The 14309-nt window shown below is 38.1% G+C and overlaps 1 protein-coding gene across 2 annotated transcripts in view; it reads right to left on the bottom strand.

Annotated features, from left to right (window-relative positions):
• ches1 (checkpoint suppressor 1) overlaps positions 1-14309 on the bottom strand; it is a 38599-nt gene that overhangs the window by 14555 nt on the left and 9735 nt on the right. For both annotated transcript variants that reach the window (XM_039693521.2, XM_039693522.2), the window contains exon 2: positions 5375-5925. In XM_039693521.2, the coding sequence (XP_039549455.1) occupies positions 5375-5911 (537 nt within the window). In that variant the 5' untranslated portion in view covers positions 5912-5925. The remainder of the gene's footprint in view (positions 1-5374; positions 5926-14309) is intronic.

Below are 14309 nucleotides of genomic sequence, written 5' to 3'. Positions count from 1 at the left end.
CGAATGCTTCAGTGCACTCCTGAATCATTAAGAATCTCAAGAATATCCTGCATCTGGACCAAAACCAATGCAAGTACCTGTTTGCAGCCTTTAGATGCGTTTCTAAGTTATTGTGGTTATTTAAGGCCTGTTCACACCGGGACGAATTTCGCGCGCGCAATTTGTCGACGTTTAACGCCTCGTGACTAAACAATGGGCGCCAATGTAAGTGTTCACACCGACGCGAAAAACGCCACGCGTAAAAGCATCATTTTTAAAAAAACGCCTCGGGTTCGTTTTTTTGGTTTGAAAAAAACGTCGTACTACACAATGAAAAGCGTCGGATGCGGGTAGAACAAAAATAGCGGAGAGATTAAAGATTGATTCTGTCAGTTCTGTATGATCTCTCTGATGAGGGTTATGCTGCGTGAGGAAAGTTGCTCAGGACGTTGACATGTCAGGTCGGCTAAAAAATGTGATATAGTGGTCAATAGTTCAATGTCTACCTTCAATTTAATTGTATTAACTGCCCTTATAAACGTTAGAAAGTCATGAAAATAAAAAATGACATGACAACTTATCGTTATAAAATCATTATTTATTTTATTAAAAGTTAATAATTCAGGTTTGTTTATCAGTACCATAGCAACGCTCAACTTCCGCTGGAATTGTCGGATAGGAACAGTCCGTAGCTTTTCACACGAGTTCAAATTTTTGAACGCATCCGGATGACAAACGGACACGATTTTCTTCGCACCGCACTCGGTCGGATCGTTTCGGACCCATTCGCATGCGGTCTGTGAATCTCCATAGGAAATACATGGGGAAATAGTGGGGGGGACATGTCCCCCCCCCTTCCCCCATCCCCCATGGCATGCGTATATTGGAACATATTGTATATGATCAATGACGACACATCTGCAAAGCACTGAGGAAACTGAACAGCAAGGTGGAGGATTAGACCTTGCACTCGAGACCCTCGCTGTCTAGTGAACACCGAGGCACCTTTAAAACTGCCTCAACAGGCAACACTGGCATATATTTTTAGATCAAAGAAGCCATTCTCCACCTAATTAAGCTGTCTGCCCTCCATCAGGGGCTTCCAGAGCCACATTTCACTTTACCAAAAAACACAACTCGCACAAGGCATGAAATTGAACCCGTGTGTCTTTGATCTCGGCTCTCGTATTAAGCACAAAAATAAGTGAGACGGGATGATGAAAGCGCTCTGATATTATCGTAGTTACAGAACAGTCGCCATTGCGGTGATTGACAGTGTTTGCCGACACACCACTCACGGCAATTAGGGGTAGGTTTGATTAAACAGGCCGACAAGCTTGTAATTGCCAAATGGTTGGGGGAAGCAACTTTATTTCCCGTTTGAGTGTATTTTTGTGTTTTTCACAGTGCTCAAGGAGCCATCGGCCCAGCGTGCCGTTTCCACCCGGGGTGCAGGGTAATTCAAATACACTCCCCATGACTTCATTCATAACTTCCCCTACCAGTCTTCCATCTGCCCTCAATTAGCTATCAACACGCCTGCAAAACAACATCACAGACTGACGCACATCATTCACAAGCTCCGGCACGGCATCCGGGTATGGCTCCAGCTCACCTGCCTGCCAGAACCACACGACCCCTCGCTACAGGAGATAGAGGAGGAGCAGACGACAAGCACCTGTGGTTTCACTGGTCTCCAAGGCAACAAGTAGAAGAGAGGGATGGCTGGTTGTCTGGTCGGAAGGTTTGGCAGCAGATTCCCAGTCTACATGGAGACAATGATGGCGCTTTAAAACCAGCCCAGACCCATGTGCTAATCTTTCCCAACCGTGGTAAATGAGGAAAGCAGATTTCTGCCACAGACTCTACGCTGAGAGAGCCAGGATACATGATTGCCTATGCTTAGAGGAGAAGGTTTCTACTTATGGCTTATAAAGTATAACCTTATTTTCATGAATATTAAAAGGGTCATATCATGGAAAACTGGAACACTAATAGGAAGTACGCCTGCGCAAAGAGTTTAGCCCAAGGGTTGTCTGGTAGAATAGTCAAGTTAGTCTCTCCTGGTGGAAGCTGTAAGTACACCAAATCTCACTCTACCATGATTAAAATGTTGCTACATATTCTGACCAAACAGAAAATCATAAATTATTCATTATATGATAGTAGATATTTTTGGAGAGCTCTTTAAAAGCATGAAATGAACCATCGCTTCTTGAAGGGTATGGGAACGTGTATGGTTTTTTTTTTGTTCCATCAGCGTCATTAAAAAATATATTAGTCACATGGCATTTATGACACACGCTATTTGGTTAAAACAAACCTAGATGTGGAAATGAGTTTCCATGAGCCTGTTTTTGGAGGGTCGTGTGCCCAGCTAAGCAACTAAAATCATTGGAAACATTAACAAGATGTATAATGGATCCCCATAGCATTTGCATGCAGAAGACTTAAAGGTACAGAAGTAAAAAAAATCACTTAAATTCAAGTGTCAGACAGAGGGTAAAAATGGTCATGTAAAACTAAATAAGCTTTTCGCAAAAGCTACCTTGACTAACATTATTAGTGGATTTCAGCAGAGGGAAACAATAAAGTGCTAATAAAGTTTTTCAGCATTTTATCCATTTAAAACACAGACACACACTGCACTGAAAATTGCATTTGATTAGTACACCGAAGCAGAAAATAGAGCGCGGGCACATTTGTTACCTTTCACCTGTGCGTCTTGGCTGGAAGTTTGGAGGCCTGTAAGAAAGCTGGGTAACACTTTACTTGAAGGAGTGTGCATAAGACTGACATGACACCTTAATAACCATGACATGACATATGTCTTGAATATGAAGTAGGGTTTATGCATGTTTATGACAACTGTCATTAAGTGTCATTCGCTCAGTTATGACATTTTGAATGCAAATATGACATTGCTTAAGATGTCTTTGTTATGACATCTTGACATAAACCAATACATCATAACCTGTCAGTGTCTTTGTCATGACAACATGACATACAATTAAGTTAAACTGTCATGTGGTTGGCTTTGACATTGGCTGTCATGAGGCCATTATAACTTTGTCATGAATATTTTTCATGACCTCAACTATAGTGGTACTAATTGAATTTGTCATTAAAGAGTTATAATGGCTTCATGACAGCCAATGTGAAAACCAACCACCTGACAGTTTAATGTAATGTTAACCAATAAAGCTAAATGGTTTCTTAAGTTTTATAATTAATCTGCTATGTCATGTTTATGACAGGTTGTGTTGTCTTACTAATGTCAAGTTGTCATGACAAAGACACTGACAGGTTATGATGTATTGGTTTATGTCAAGGTGTCATAAAGACATCTCAAACAATGTCATATTTGCATTAAAAATGTCATAATTGAGCGAATGACACTTAATGACAGTTGTCATAAACGTGCATAAAACTTCCTTCATATTCATAACATATTTATGAAGGTGTCATGTCAGTCTTATGCACACCCCTTCAAGTAAAGTGTTACTGAAAGGTGAGACTGATCTACACTATTTAGTGTCTTCAAATCTGCTTTTGAGTAACACACTGTGAATTATTATACTTGGGGCCAGATTTACTAGTTTGCACCAGTGTAATGCTATTTTGGCATTAAAAAACTACTGTCAAAATTTACTAGACACGCAGTGAAAAATTTGAGAAATAATAATAATATAAAAAACATTCCAAACACTGTAGGAAATTAAACTAAATGAAATGCATGCATTCACATTTAATTCAGTTAATTCACAGCCCATATTAGACGGGTTCAATGAACATGTCAATTTCAGCAGATTAGTTTGGTATTCTGCCAGAGACTTACTTTGATTATTTTGTACTTAGTGAAATGTGATACATCTGGCCAAGTAACCTGAACTTTAGCCACCATCATCAACATCACTGTGCTTCATACCACTTCCCTGAAATGTTCCCATATTTTACCCCCACACACACACACATATACAGACCGACTCACACACATAGCAACGCAGCCAATCAGTTTTGCAGTTGCTACAGAAACTGCATGCTTTCATGTCAACTACAGCTCGGTTGTCATGGGAATACATATACAAGGCGAACTCTTTTGGCCGTAGTTAAGAACCATAAGACAACACGACGACTTAGACAGGTACAAACACACACACACACAACAATGCAAACTCACTCTCCCAGAGCAAAAGGTGTTATTAATATTTTCTCATCTGCGTTGATGTCAGTCTGCGACTTTATCATTATTCGTCACAATGATTACATTTTGTTTGTAGTTGTGCTTTGATAATAAATCATACTACATTTTAATTATAATTATGGACATGTTTTCATATCCACAGCCCACATTCATAAAATCTCTTTAAAAAAATCTCTTTAGTCTCGTTGTTGACTAACTGGAAACTAATCTCCCATAAAGTCACTGTGGACTTTGATTTAAGGTTAATATTGCAATAATGAGTCAATGAGATTTTTTTTCCTGTCGTACCTTACATTAACAACATAAAAATGTCAGGATGATACAAACATAATGAAAAAAGTCTGACTTTTTTAAAACAAATTATTATTGATTTGTGTGGTATGATTTTTGGCATCATTAAGTAGTTTGGGTCTTATTATTATCTCTTGAAACAAAACAAAAAAATCCTTAAACCTGACAAGTTAGAGATATGTCTTTTTACTTGACCACTGTACAACATGACACATTTCAAATACTTAAAATGTAAAATTGCCATAAAAGTTTTTTTAATCGTGGACACCAACTGCTCCAAAAAATAATGGTAAAAAATGACAGCACAAAGATAGATGTAGGAAATGTAAAAAAGCAACAACAAAAAAAAAAGCGTTAAAGAACATGTGCATACATCTGGTTAAAGTATTTAAAATCTATCAGACCAAAGAATTATGGATGGGAAAATCAATCGGAAAGATGAGAGTATGAATGCTAAAAAAAACTAACCGGCTCTTTTACACCTTAAAAGGATAGCTCACTTTGAAATTAATTTTTGGTATGTTTTAGACCGAAGCCCCCGCGCCCTCAGATCACTTGGTTGTGGTTACACGAGGTAAAAATTATATAAATACTGTTCTTTTTCTCACACAAACCGCTCCTTTCGTGTCTTAGGCCATCAATGTGTACTTACATTTACGAGTCATTAAATCATGTTTAATTTGGACTTCTCTGTGCATGCTCTTTGAGGTGGACCCCATATACCTCCATTATATGACTGACAGACAAGAAGGGTTTGACCTAAAAATCGAAAATACTGTGGAAACAAAGACACCTACATCTTGGATGTCCTTGAGGTACGCTAAAACATACCAAACATGTATTTCAAAGTGAACTATCCCTTTAAGCCAGAGTAAAGCTCAGTGAAACACAAGCCCTCACCTGACTGCGATCCTTATCCACCTTCTTGAAGCATTTGTTTAGCGACAGATTATGACGCACTGAATTCTTCCAGCCAGTGGGGGCGCTAGCGAAGTAAGGGAAGTGCTCCAGTATCCAGCCGTAGATGTCTTTGACAGGGAGTCTCTTAGAGGGAGCGTCCTCTATTGCCATGAAGATGAGGCAGCTGAAGGAGTATGGAGGTTTGCGGCTGGGCCCCGTGGACAGGTGGTAGGGCGGCTCGCTGGGCTCGGGGGAGGACGACGGCGAGGTCGAGGGCTCGCGGCCACCGTTAGCGTCCTGCAGGGGGCTGACGCTACGCAGGCCGGAGTGGCCCAGACTGGTCAGCAGATCCGTGCTCTCGTGCAACCAGCTGAGGCTGGTCAGCTCCTCGTCCTCGGCCCGGCTGAGGGAGGCGGAGAGGGCCAGAGAGAGGTCAGCGGCCTCGGTGTCCTGGTAGAGCTGACTCAGACCCCGCGCCACGCTCCCACTGCTGGGGCCCTCGGCCTTCTTCCCTGGGGGCATGACCACTGGACCCATGCAGCCCTCGGCTCCTGCAAAGACACAAGAAGCACACTTTAAAATGACAATTTTCTTATTAACCAAGAATTCGTGAAAAGGCTTAACTGGAACTCTTATATAAGCTGAATCTTTTGGTATGGAAGGCCATTTTCACCACATAAGAACAAAAAAATCATGCTTTGGTAAATGAAAGTAAAAAATGATGACAAAAAAACTAAAATCAAAGAATTATGACATACTAAGATTTAAAAATCTAAATTACTTAGTATATAAATTAATGTATGTAAATATATATTTGCCATTATGACATACTAAGTCATAATGAGTTGAATATTTGTCATATTTAGGACTTGTGCCATAATTTCAACTTTTTAAAGGGGATACTACAAAGCTGGCAAAATGGGGTTTCAATAAAACTCGAAAGGTGGGGAAAAAGGCTGTTGTCTTCCCTTTTGCCAGCTAGGTAGGAAAACGTCCAACACCCATAATGCACTGGGCATGCTGCCACTCCAACCAGTCGGCTGTGGATATGCTTGCCAGAGTCAAATACTGCCTTGCTTCAGTAGGAAATACTTCTTCGCAAACTTTTTAGTCATAATGGTGCCGACTTGTATTGTTAACAAATACATGAGGCTAAAATCAATGCTTGTTACATTTACTTTAATCTCTTATATCTGTAGATATTCCCTCAAAACCAACATGTACTCCAGAGAGAAATGAGACTAGAAATCAGCGTGAGAACTGGCAACCACTTCCATATTTCAGAAGTGAGATCAGCAAACATGAAGAAGACTGAGTTGACACACTGAACAAATGCAGTTTATTCATGATGAATAGTCAAATTCCAAACAAGCTACTTCAGCTAAACTCACAAGTTAAATTAGTAGCAATTTTTAACCACTAAAAAAAAAAGCTGCTTTTAACACAAACATTAGATTTTTAAGGGTCCAACAGAGAAGAATAATGGCTAAATTTGGGTCTGGCCCCATTCAAAAGCTTCAGAAGACTTGAAATATGATACTTTAGGTGCTTTTTTGGATACCTTTTGGATACTTTTTGATACTTTAGGTGCTTTCTGTTCTTTTAGGAGATTGGCAGTACAAATGAACATTTAAAACATATTAATCTCTCCATATATATATGAAGAGTTCAGATGCAAAAGCCTCTAAATGCCATTTGAAATTTTCTTCTTTAATGATGATTTTTGTCAAGCTTGTATATTTAAGTTCAGTGATTTCACTTAAATGGCAATGATAATTACCTATTAATTGTTATTTAAGTGAAATTACTGAACTTAAATATACAAGTTCGACAAAAATCATCATTAAAGAAGAAAATTTCAAATGGCATTTAGAGGCTTTTGCATCTGAACTCTTCATATATATATATATATATATATATATATATATATATATATATATATATATAATGTTTCACAGAAGAAAAAAACAATAGGGGGTCAGCATGAAATGAGGATAAGTAAATGCTAACAAAATTTAAAGGGTTACAAAATTTAAAAAGGGTTTGACTGTCAAATTTCAGAATTTTTATTTATTTCTCAGAATTGCTCAATTCTCACCTTTTTCCTGGCAATTTTGAGATTATATCGCGAAATTGAGAAAAAAAAAGTCCACCTTGCGAGAGAGAAATGAAAGTCAGAATTGCAAAAAGGTCGCAATTACCTTTTTCAATTTTTTGTTTTATTTTGTTTGGGAAACAAGCTTCAAAAGGCAGCTTTTTCTGTCTCGAGAAGAGTAAAAAATAAACAGACAACTGAGATAAAATAAATACAGTTGCATTATGAGTCAAAAAATCATAATGAGAAAGATTTGAGCAAATGAAAAAGAGAAATGTAATAAAGAGAAACAAATTCTAAAGTTTGGAAAAGTAAATGCGCGAAATAAAGCAACAATTGCGAGATATAGAAAATTGTGAATTATTTCCTAGAATTATGAGAAGTCGCAATTATTAGATCTAAAGCAACAATTACCTTTTCCATACAAAATCACGTTACAACAAGGATGCAACCGTATTACAATGGAAAATCTGATAAAGTGTTCTCGTGACAGCAGCCTGTTTTGTGAGGTTTCTAGGAGGTAAGCTTAGCACGAGGTTGGATTGTAGTACAAGGAAGCCTGACACTATCTCCAGATGCATAAAATCTAAATACGAACTTATCACACACTGCCCAAGTCACAGTAGGTAATCCAGTTAATCTCTCCCTACAGCGTTACCCATCACTTTTAACCCTCTCTCTCTCTGACACCCATGCCAACACGTACCCACACACAATTATACATATGCCGTACTAACATGTCAACGGATGTGCCAGGGGCAGCGCCCCCTGATAAGGCCTTTCGATCAGTCAATATCAGCATATGCAGCGGAGCACTGCTTGGAAAATGCACAGTCACGCCTCAGGGCTGCTTTTGACACTCGCGTTTACATGTCAAAGCAGCAGCTCTCTTCCCTCGCTTTGATTGACAGCTGACAGCTAGCGCTGCATTGCTAATACAGCATCTGTCTCCACGGCAACAGAGCGAGAATATTATCCATCCTCGCAATCTGGAGCAGAGATTCCCTGGGGTCAGTCAAGCCACGGCTGCGTTTATAAGGCAGATTATACAAATGCGGACGGCATCACATCCACATCACATCCGAGGTCTCAGCTAGAATCAACTGCATGTTATTAACAAAAACTGTGAAAAACTAAAATCCGTTTCACAAAAATACAAAAAATGGTTTAGCCTATAATTGAAATTTATGTCAAATTAAGAGAGAGAAAAAATACTAATAAAATGTTTTTGTTTTGTTTTTTGGTAGAATGATGGTATCTGATGAATAGGATTTTTTGAAATGGCAAATATAGATTATTTGTGTATGTTTTACAAGAATCTGCTTTTTCAGTTTTTTCTATTTAAATTTTGCATTTCTTTAATTTACTAGCATTTCTAAGTAAAAATTGTTTCTACGCTAAATTTTTGTCAGTGCACTTTGTTATTGTAAGAAAACAGCATTTGCATGTTGTTCCAATGTACTTCATTTATTTTGATTATATTCTCCAAAAATATATAGGCTATTATTGAAAAAAATAAAATAAAATCATGATCAATCTGTATCAAATTGTCCAAAATATGAAAGCCAAAAAAATAAATCCGTAAGAAAAGCAGTGGGCTGGCGGGTCAGTTATTATGAAGGTAACAGCATGAAGGTGTTTTCATATACATGCACATATACACACACGTTATACAGTTTTGCTTTTTATGTATCCATAGTTGCGCTGCCACAAAACGTTACATCTGACAGAAAAGGGCCAGCTAATTTTACTGTTGCTATGACAACAAACTCCTCGAACAGGGTACCATTGGGGCTGCCAGTGAACTTCCCTTGCGCTCAAGAATCAATTACATCTTACCGATCACAAAGTTTGAAAGAGGTTTTTGTTTGAGCTCTTAATAACCCCTCAGAAATATGGGAGCAACAACAGCTCGCCCAAATGCCCATTAGTGCCTCAATCTAATGTAAACATTAGGGGAATTTTGGCTCAGTGTAAACAAAGGAAACGTTAAAACTCAGCATCTGCTATATACTGCAAGCTCTCTCACGCTATACAGTTACAACAAATGAACAAGAAATACCATAGCATCTTATGGTGTTTTTTGACATACCTTGGATACCAATTAAATATATAGTATGGTATGAATTATATGGATATAATATAATATATGGTATATTCAAATAAACTCAAATTTAAATCATTCAGTTAAAGCGTTCTCCTATTAAAGCTTAACATTATTATAAATCATATTGGGTAATTTGACTTTTGATTTGAAGAGTTCAGATGCAAAAGCCTCTAAATGCCATTGGAAATTTTCTTCTTTAATGATAATTTTTATCAAACTTGTATATTTAAGTTCAGTAATTTCACTTAAATAACAATTAATAGGTAATTATCATTGCCATTTAAGTGAAATCACGGAACTTAAGTATACAAGCTTGATAAAAATTATCATTCTAGAAGAAAATTTAAAATGGCACTTAGAGGCTTTTGCATCTGAACTCTTCATTTATTTATTCAATATAACCATGGATTAAACAAATGATTCAGTACAGGTTTCTTCCATTAAAGCTCATGGTTTTATATATATATATATATATATACACACACACACACACACACAATTTGACTTGATCTGCATTTAATTTGTTGTCAGCTTTTTTTTTGCACTGCTACTTGCACTAATGCTTAACTTGGTAAGACAAAATAAAAAAACAAGAACCAAAATAAAACATAAAAAGGCAAAAAAAAGAAAGAAAAAGAACCAAAAAACAACAAAAAAGGCCAAACAAAACAAGAACCAAACAAAGCAGCAAAAAAAGAACAAAAGAACAAGCCAAAAAAAAAATGTAAAACTAAAAAAACAAGAACCAAACAAACCAAAACAAAAACAACATAAAGGGCAAAACACAAAAAAACAAAACAAAAAACAAAAACAGCCAAAGCAAAAAAACAAACAACAACAAACAAACAAACAAAAAACACAAAGGCATAACAAGAACCAAACAGACCAAGCGAAAAAACAAAACATAAAAGGCGAAACAAACAAACAAGAATCAAAACAAAACAAACGTCAAACAACAAAAACATAAAAGACCAAAGAAAACAAGAGCCAAAGAAAGAAAAGAAAAAAAAAAGAACAAGAACAAACCAAGCCAAAAAAAGCAAAACAAAACGCATCAGGCAAAACAAAAGGACAACAACAAATCAAGCCAAAAAAGTTAAAATTAAAAAAAACAAGCACCAAACAAACCAAAACAAAAAAACAACAAAAGGCAAAACACAAAAAACAAGAACCTGCCAAAGCAAAAAAAAAAAAAAAAAAAAAAAAAAAAAATCAACAGCAACAACAACAACAACAAAAACACAAAAAGGCATAACAAAAACAAGAACCAGACAGGCCAAGCCAAAAAACGAAACACAAAAGGCAAAACAAACAAACAAGAATCAAACAAAACATAAGCGGCAAAAAACAAGAACCAAAGAAAACAAAGCACAAAACAAGCACCAAACCAAAGAAAACTGTCAAAAATATATTTGTTTTAACATTAACGCACGCATCACAAACGATAAACATGAAAGGCCGTCAATTATGACAGGTGGCGCAAGGCTTCTCGTGAGTTAATTCAAACCAAGCAAAGCGAATGTCTCAATGGACTCGAGTTCATTCAAAATATTTAAATCCCACAAAACCCGCTAAACAAATCCTTCAAAAAAGCCAACAATAAACTGCATTCACATAACCCTGAGGTACATCTCGCTTATGAGATTTCAGTTCTGGTGCGTAGAGTACAAATAATAGACCTTTGTCTTGATGTCAACACCAGCACAGAAAGACATCGGAGTTTCCCCCTCCTTTCCAGCACCAAAAAAAAGAAGACTTGTTTAGTTTCCATTTCCTCAGTTCCCATGACAACAGTGTTAGGGCACACCAGGGCATGTACATACAGCCAACCAATCAGCCAACCCGTCCACAGATCAAAGAATACGCTCCATCCTTTCTGCCAGAAACATCAGAAAAGTCCATAAGCAATGGCAAAAAAGGTGAAGGTCCGTTGTCCAAAGGGGCCGGAGCGCACAGTTCTCCCTATGGGGGTCACAATGCAATAGACTCCGGGCGAGAACTTTCTCTGCTCCATATGAACCTCTCTCACCCACAGGCACTAACCATTGGAAGAGTTACAGCACTCATTTGCTTTAGTCCCCTGCTCCCCTGTTCCCCCGCTCCCTTGTCTGATCTGAGCTTAGTGAAGGTGACCTGACCGCACTCAGCCCGAGGGTCTTCCAGTAAAGTTTGGTGCAGAGAGGAGACCTCTACTCTCAGAAGTCAGGCTTAAAACAGCACTGGCCCCGGGCCCCTGCATTCACAGCATACACTGACAGCATGCTAAGAGACGCTTTTGCGGAGGGATCCCTCGCTTTCTTTCTTTCTTACACTCTGCTTTTCTCTCGATTACACGGCCTTTGTTATTAACCTGAACTACAAACTGATGGGAAAGGAGCAATCGGCAAAGAGCATGGAAGCCAAAAGACTTTCCTCTCAGCTTTTATATCCAGAGTGACTTAATAACAGCATACCATCATTTCTATCATTACATCAAAGCATGAATAGAGCATTTAGATGATACTGCAAAAGAGTGAGCAATTCCTGGTAGTTGGCTGGTTAACAAAATATTTGACTTTAATACAATATTCCTAGTTAAAAATAAGTTATTGAGCAAGTAATTTAATGCTTTACATTAATAGTCTTAGATTAATTATTCGGCAAAAAACGCTTTCAAGTGGTCTAAATTGTCATTTAGATGTGGGCACTTTTTGGTTGAACTTCTTACTGTGTTTTACAGATAGTTACGTCACTTTCCTTTACATCTAACACGCAAAATGTATAGAATTTACTGGATATTTATGATTATGACAAGAAATGAAAGATTGTATACTGTGACAGACAAGGTTGGTCAGTGATTCCATTAAGTTGGTCTCCTTCGAACACATGATTTTTAAGTGTGGAAACAGTGTGTTAACTTTGTATCTTTAATGTTAATTTCCAGTGCTATCCAACGGCCCAAATACTTCAACTGTAGTTCATTACTTATTTTTAGAAACTGAGGGACATGTGGAACTGATTTTCTATGGTAATCATCAGAAGATCACAGATGCTGTCAATAGGGTTTTTATTAAACCTCAAATTCCTTTAAAGGGTAAATAAACCCCTGGTCAGAGCCTGACTCCGCCCACTGGCAATATTTGAAAAATGCTGAAAAAGTGGGCGGACCCCAGCGGAGATAGAGGGGACGAAATAGATGCTAAAACACTCTATCCTGATCGTTTTCAATACTCGCAATTCCAATTCCTGACTCGCTACAGTGGTTTTGACGAAACAAGCTGGTTTTTATACTGCCAAGGGCGTAGCTCTTGAATGGTAGCCACCGTTCAACCTGAAGAGGGCAGCACTAAGACTTTTTTACACCATATATTGTGGAAATAAAACACTTTATACACAAATGTCAAAAAGTTACTCGAATCAATGACTGGTAATAAAGATCCATTCTTACAGATCATTAACTAAAAAAAGTTGATTTAGGGTTTAGTTACTCTTTAAAGATTCCCCACACCCAAGGTATAACGACATTACTATTCTTATTCAGATATTACCTTTCATTCCTTTCATTTGGGGCAGTTGTGGCCTAATGGTTAGAGAGTCAGACTTGTAACCTGAAGGTCATGGGATCGATAACCCCAATCGCTTCCCGGGCACTGCAGTGAAAGGCGGCCCACTGTACTTGGATGGGGAGGACAATTTCCGAGTATGGGTTATCATACATGGCCTTCACGTCACTTCACTCGTGAGAAGTGAAAATGTCTGCAAAGTTTTAAAGATCAAATGAAATTCATTCTTCCATAATGAAAGAAGTTACTACGGTACTATGATACAATGGGGCTGCTGAATGCTTGAATCTGATTGGTTGACGAGCGTTCTAAGGTGTGCGATTATTTTCAGAGAAACACACGGCTAAAGTTAGCCTGACTTCGTCATACTCATTTTCTAATTTTCGAATAAGAAAATGAGTCTGATACCGCTCCGTTGGGCTTTTATTGTGAGGCGTGTCTTAACCGAACCAGGAATTAAAAAAACCTCTGCACTCAATTGGATAGTCGGTAGAACTACAACCAATCAGAGCAACGCAGTAAGTCAACTCCTTTGCATAGCGTAGTTTTCAATTACAGAACTTACTTATTTTAGATTAGAAGTTAAATAACAATTGTTGCTTCTTTTACTTACTTGTCCATGAGTGCGACAGGCTTTTCATTACGTCCCATCTTCTTAGCGACCGTCAGAGCCAGCTGATAAGTTACACTTTTCCCTAATCACGTTGGAAGGACGCCAAAAATATCGTTCCGATCGACAAATGCCATGATTGCAGTTTTCTGTTCGTCTATTAAAATTAATGCACTGTCGATTTATTTTACAACTGACGCGACAGCGGAATCTATACATCTCAATTCTCCAGCTGCAGTCATCTTTGAGGGAAACCAGTTAAGCGCTCTTTGATAGCGTGATGATTACGTCCCTGCAGATCACCTGTCCATCATCGTATGAAGCCCGCCCTGGCAATTTGATTGGCCCGTTCATTTCTTGCCTGATCAATTACTCTTCAATGGATCGAGTCCAGACCAAACTTCCCGACCAAAAAATGTTGTGGGCGGGGTTCGGGCTGGCCTCCTGGCTAGGCTAAAGTAGTTCCAGGCAGGTCTTGACCGCATTACAGTTCCATTTCACTTCGCCAAATAATTTCAGTTATTTCAAAAGGTCCTTACAGACTTCCACTGCAAAATAACCAAAACCCACAACGATCCTGA

Source organism: Pimephales promelas, chromosome 13, assembly GCF_988280905.1.
Source record: "Pimephales promelas chromosome 13, fPimPro1.hap1.1, whole genome shotgun sequence".
NCBI lineage: Eukaryota > Metazoa > Chordata > Actinopteri > Cypriniformes > Leuciscidae > Pimephales > Pimephales promelas.
The sequence above is the reverse complement of the archived record's forward strand: the minus strand, read 5'-3'. Positions and strand labels throughout refer to the sequence as shown.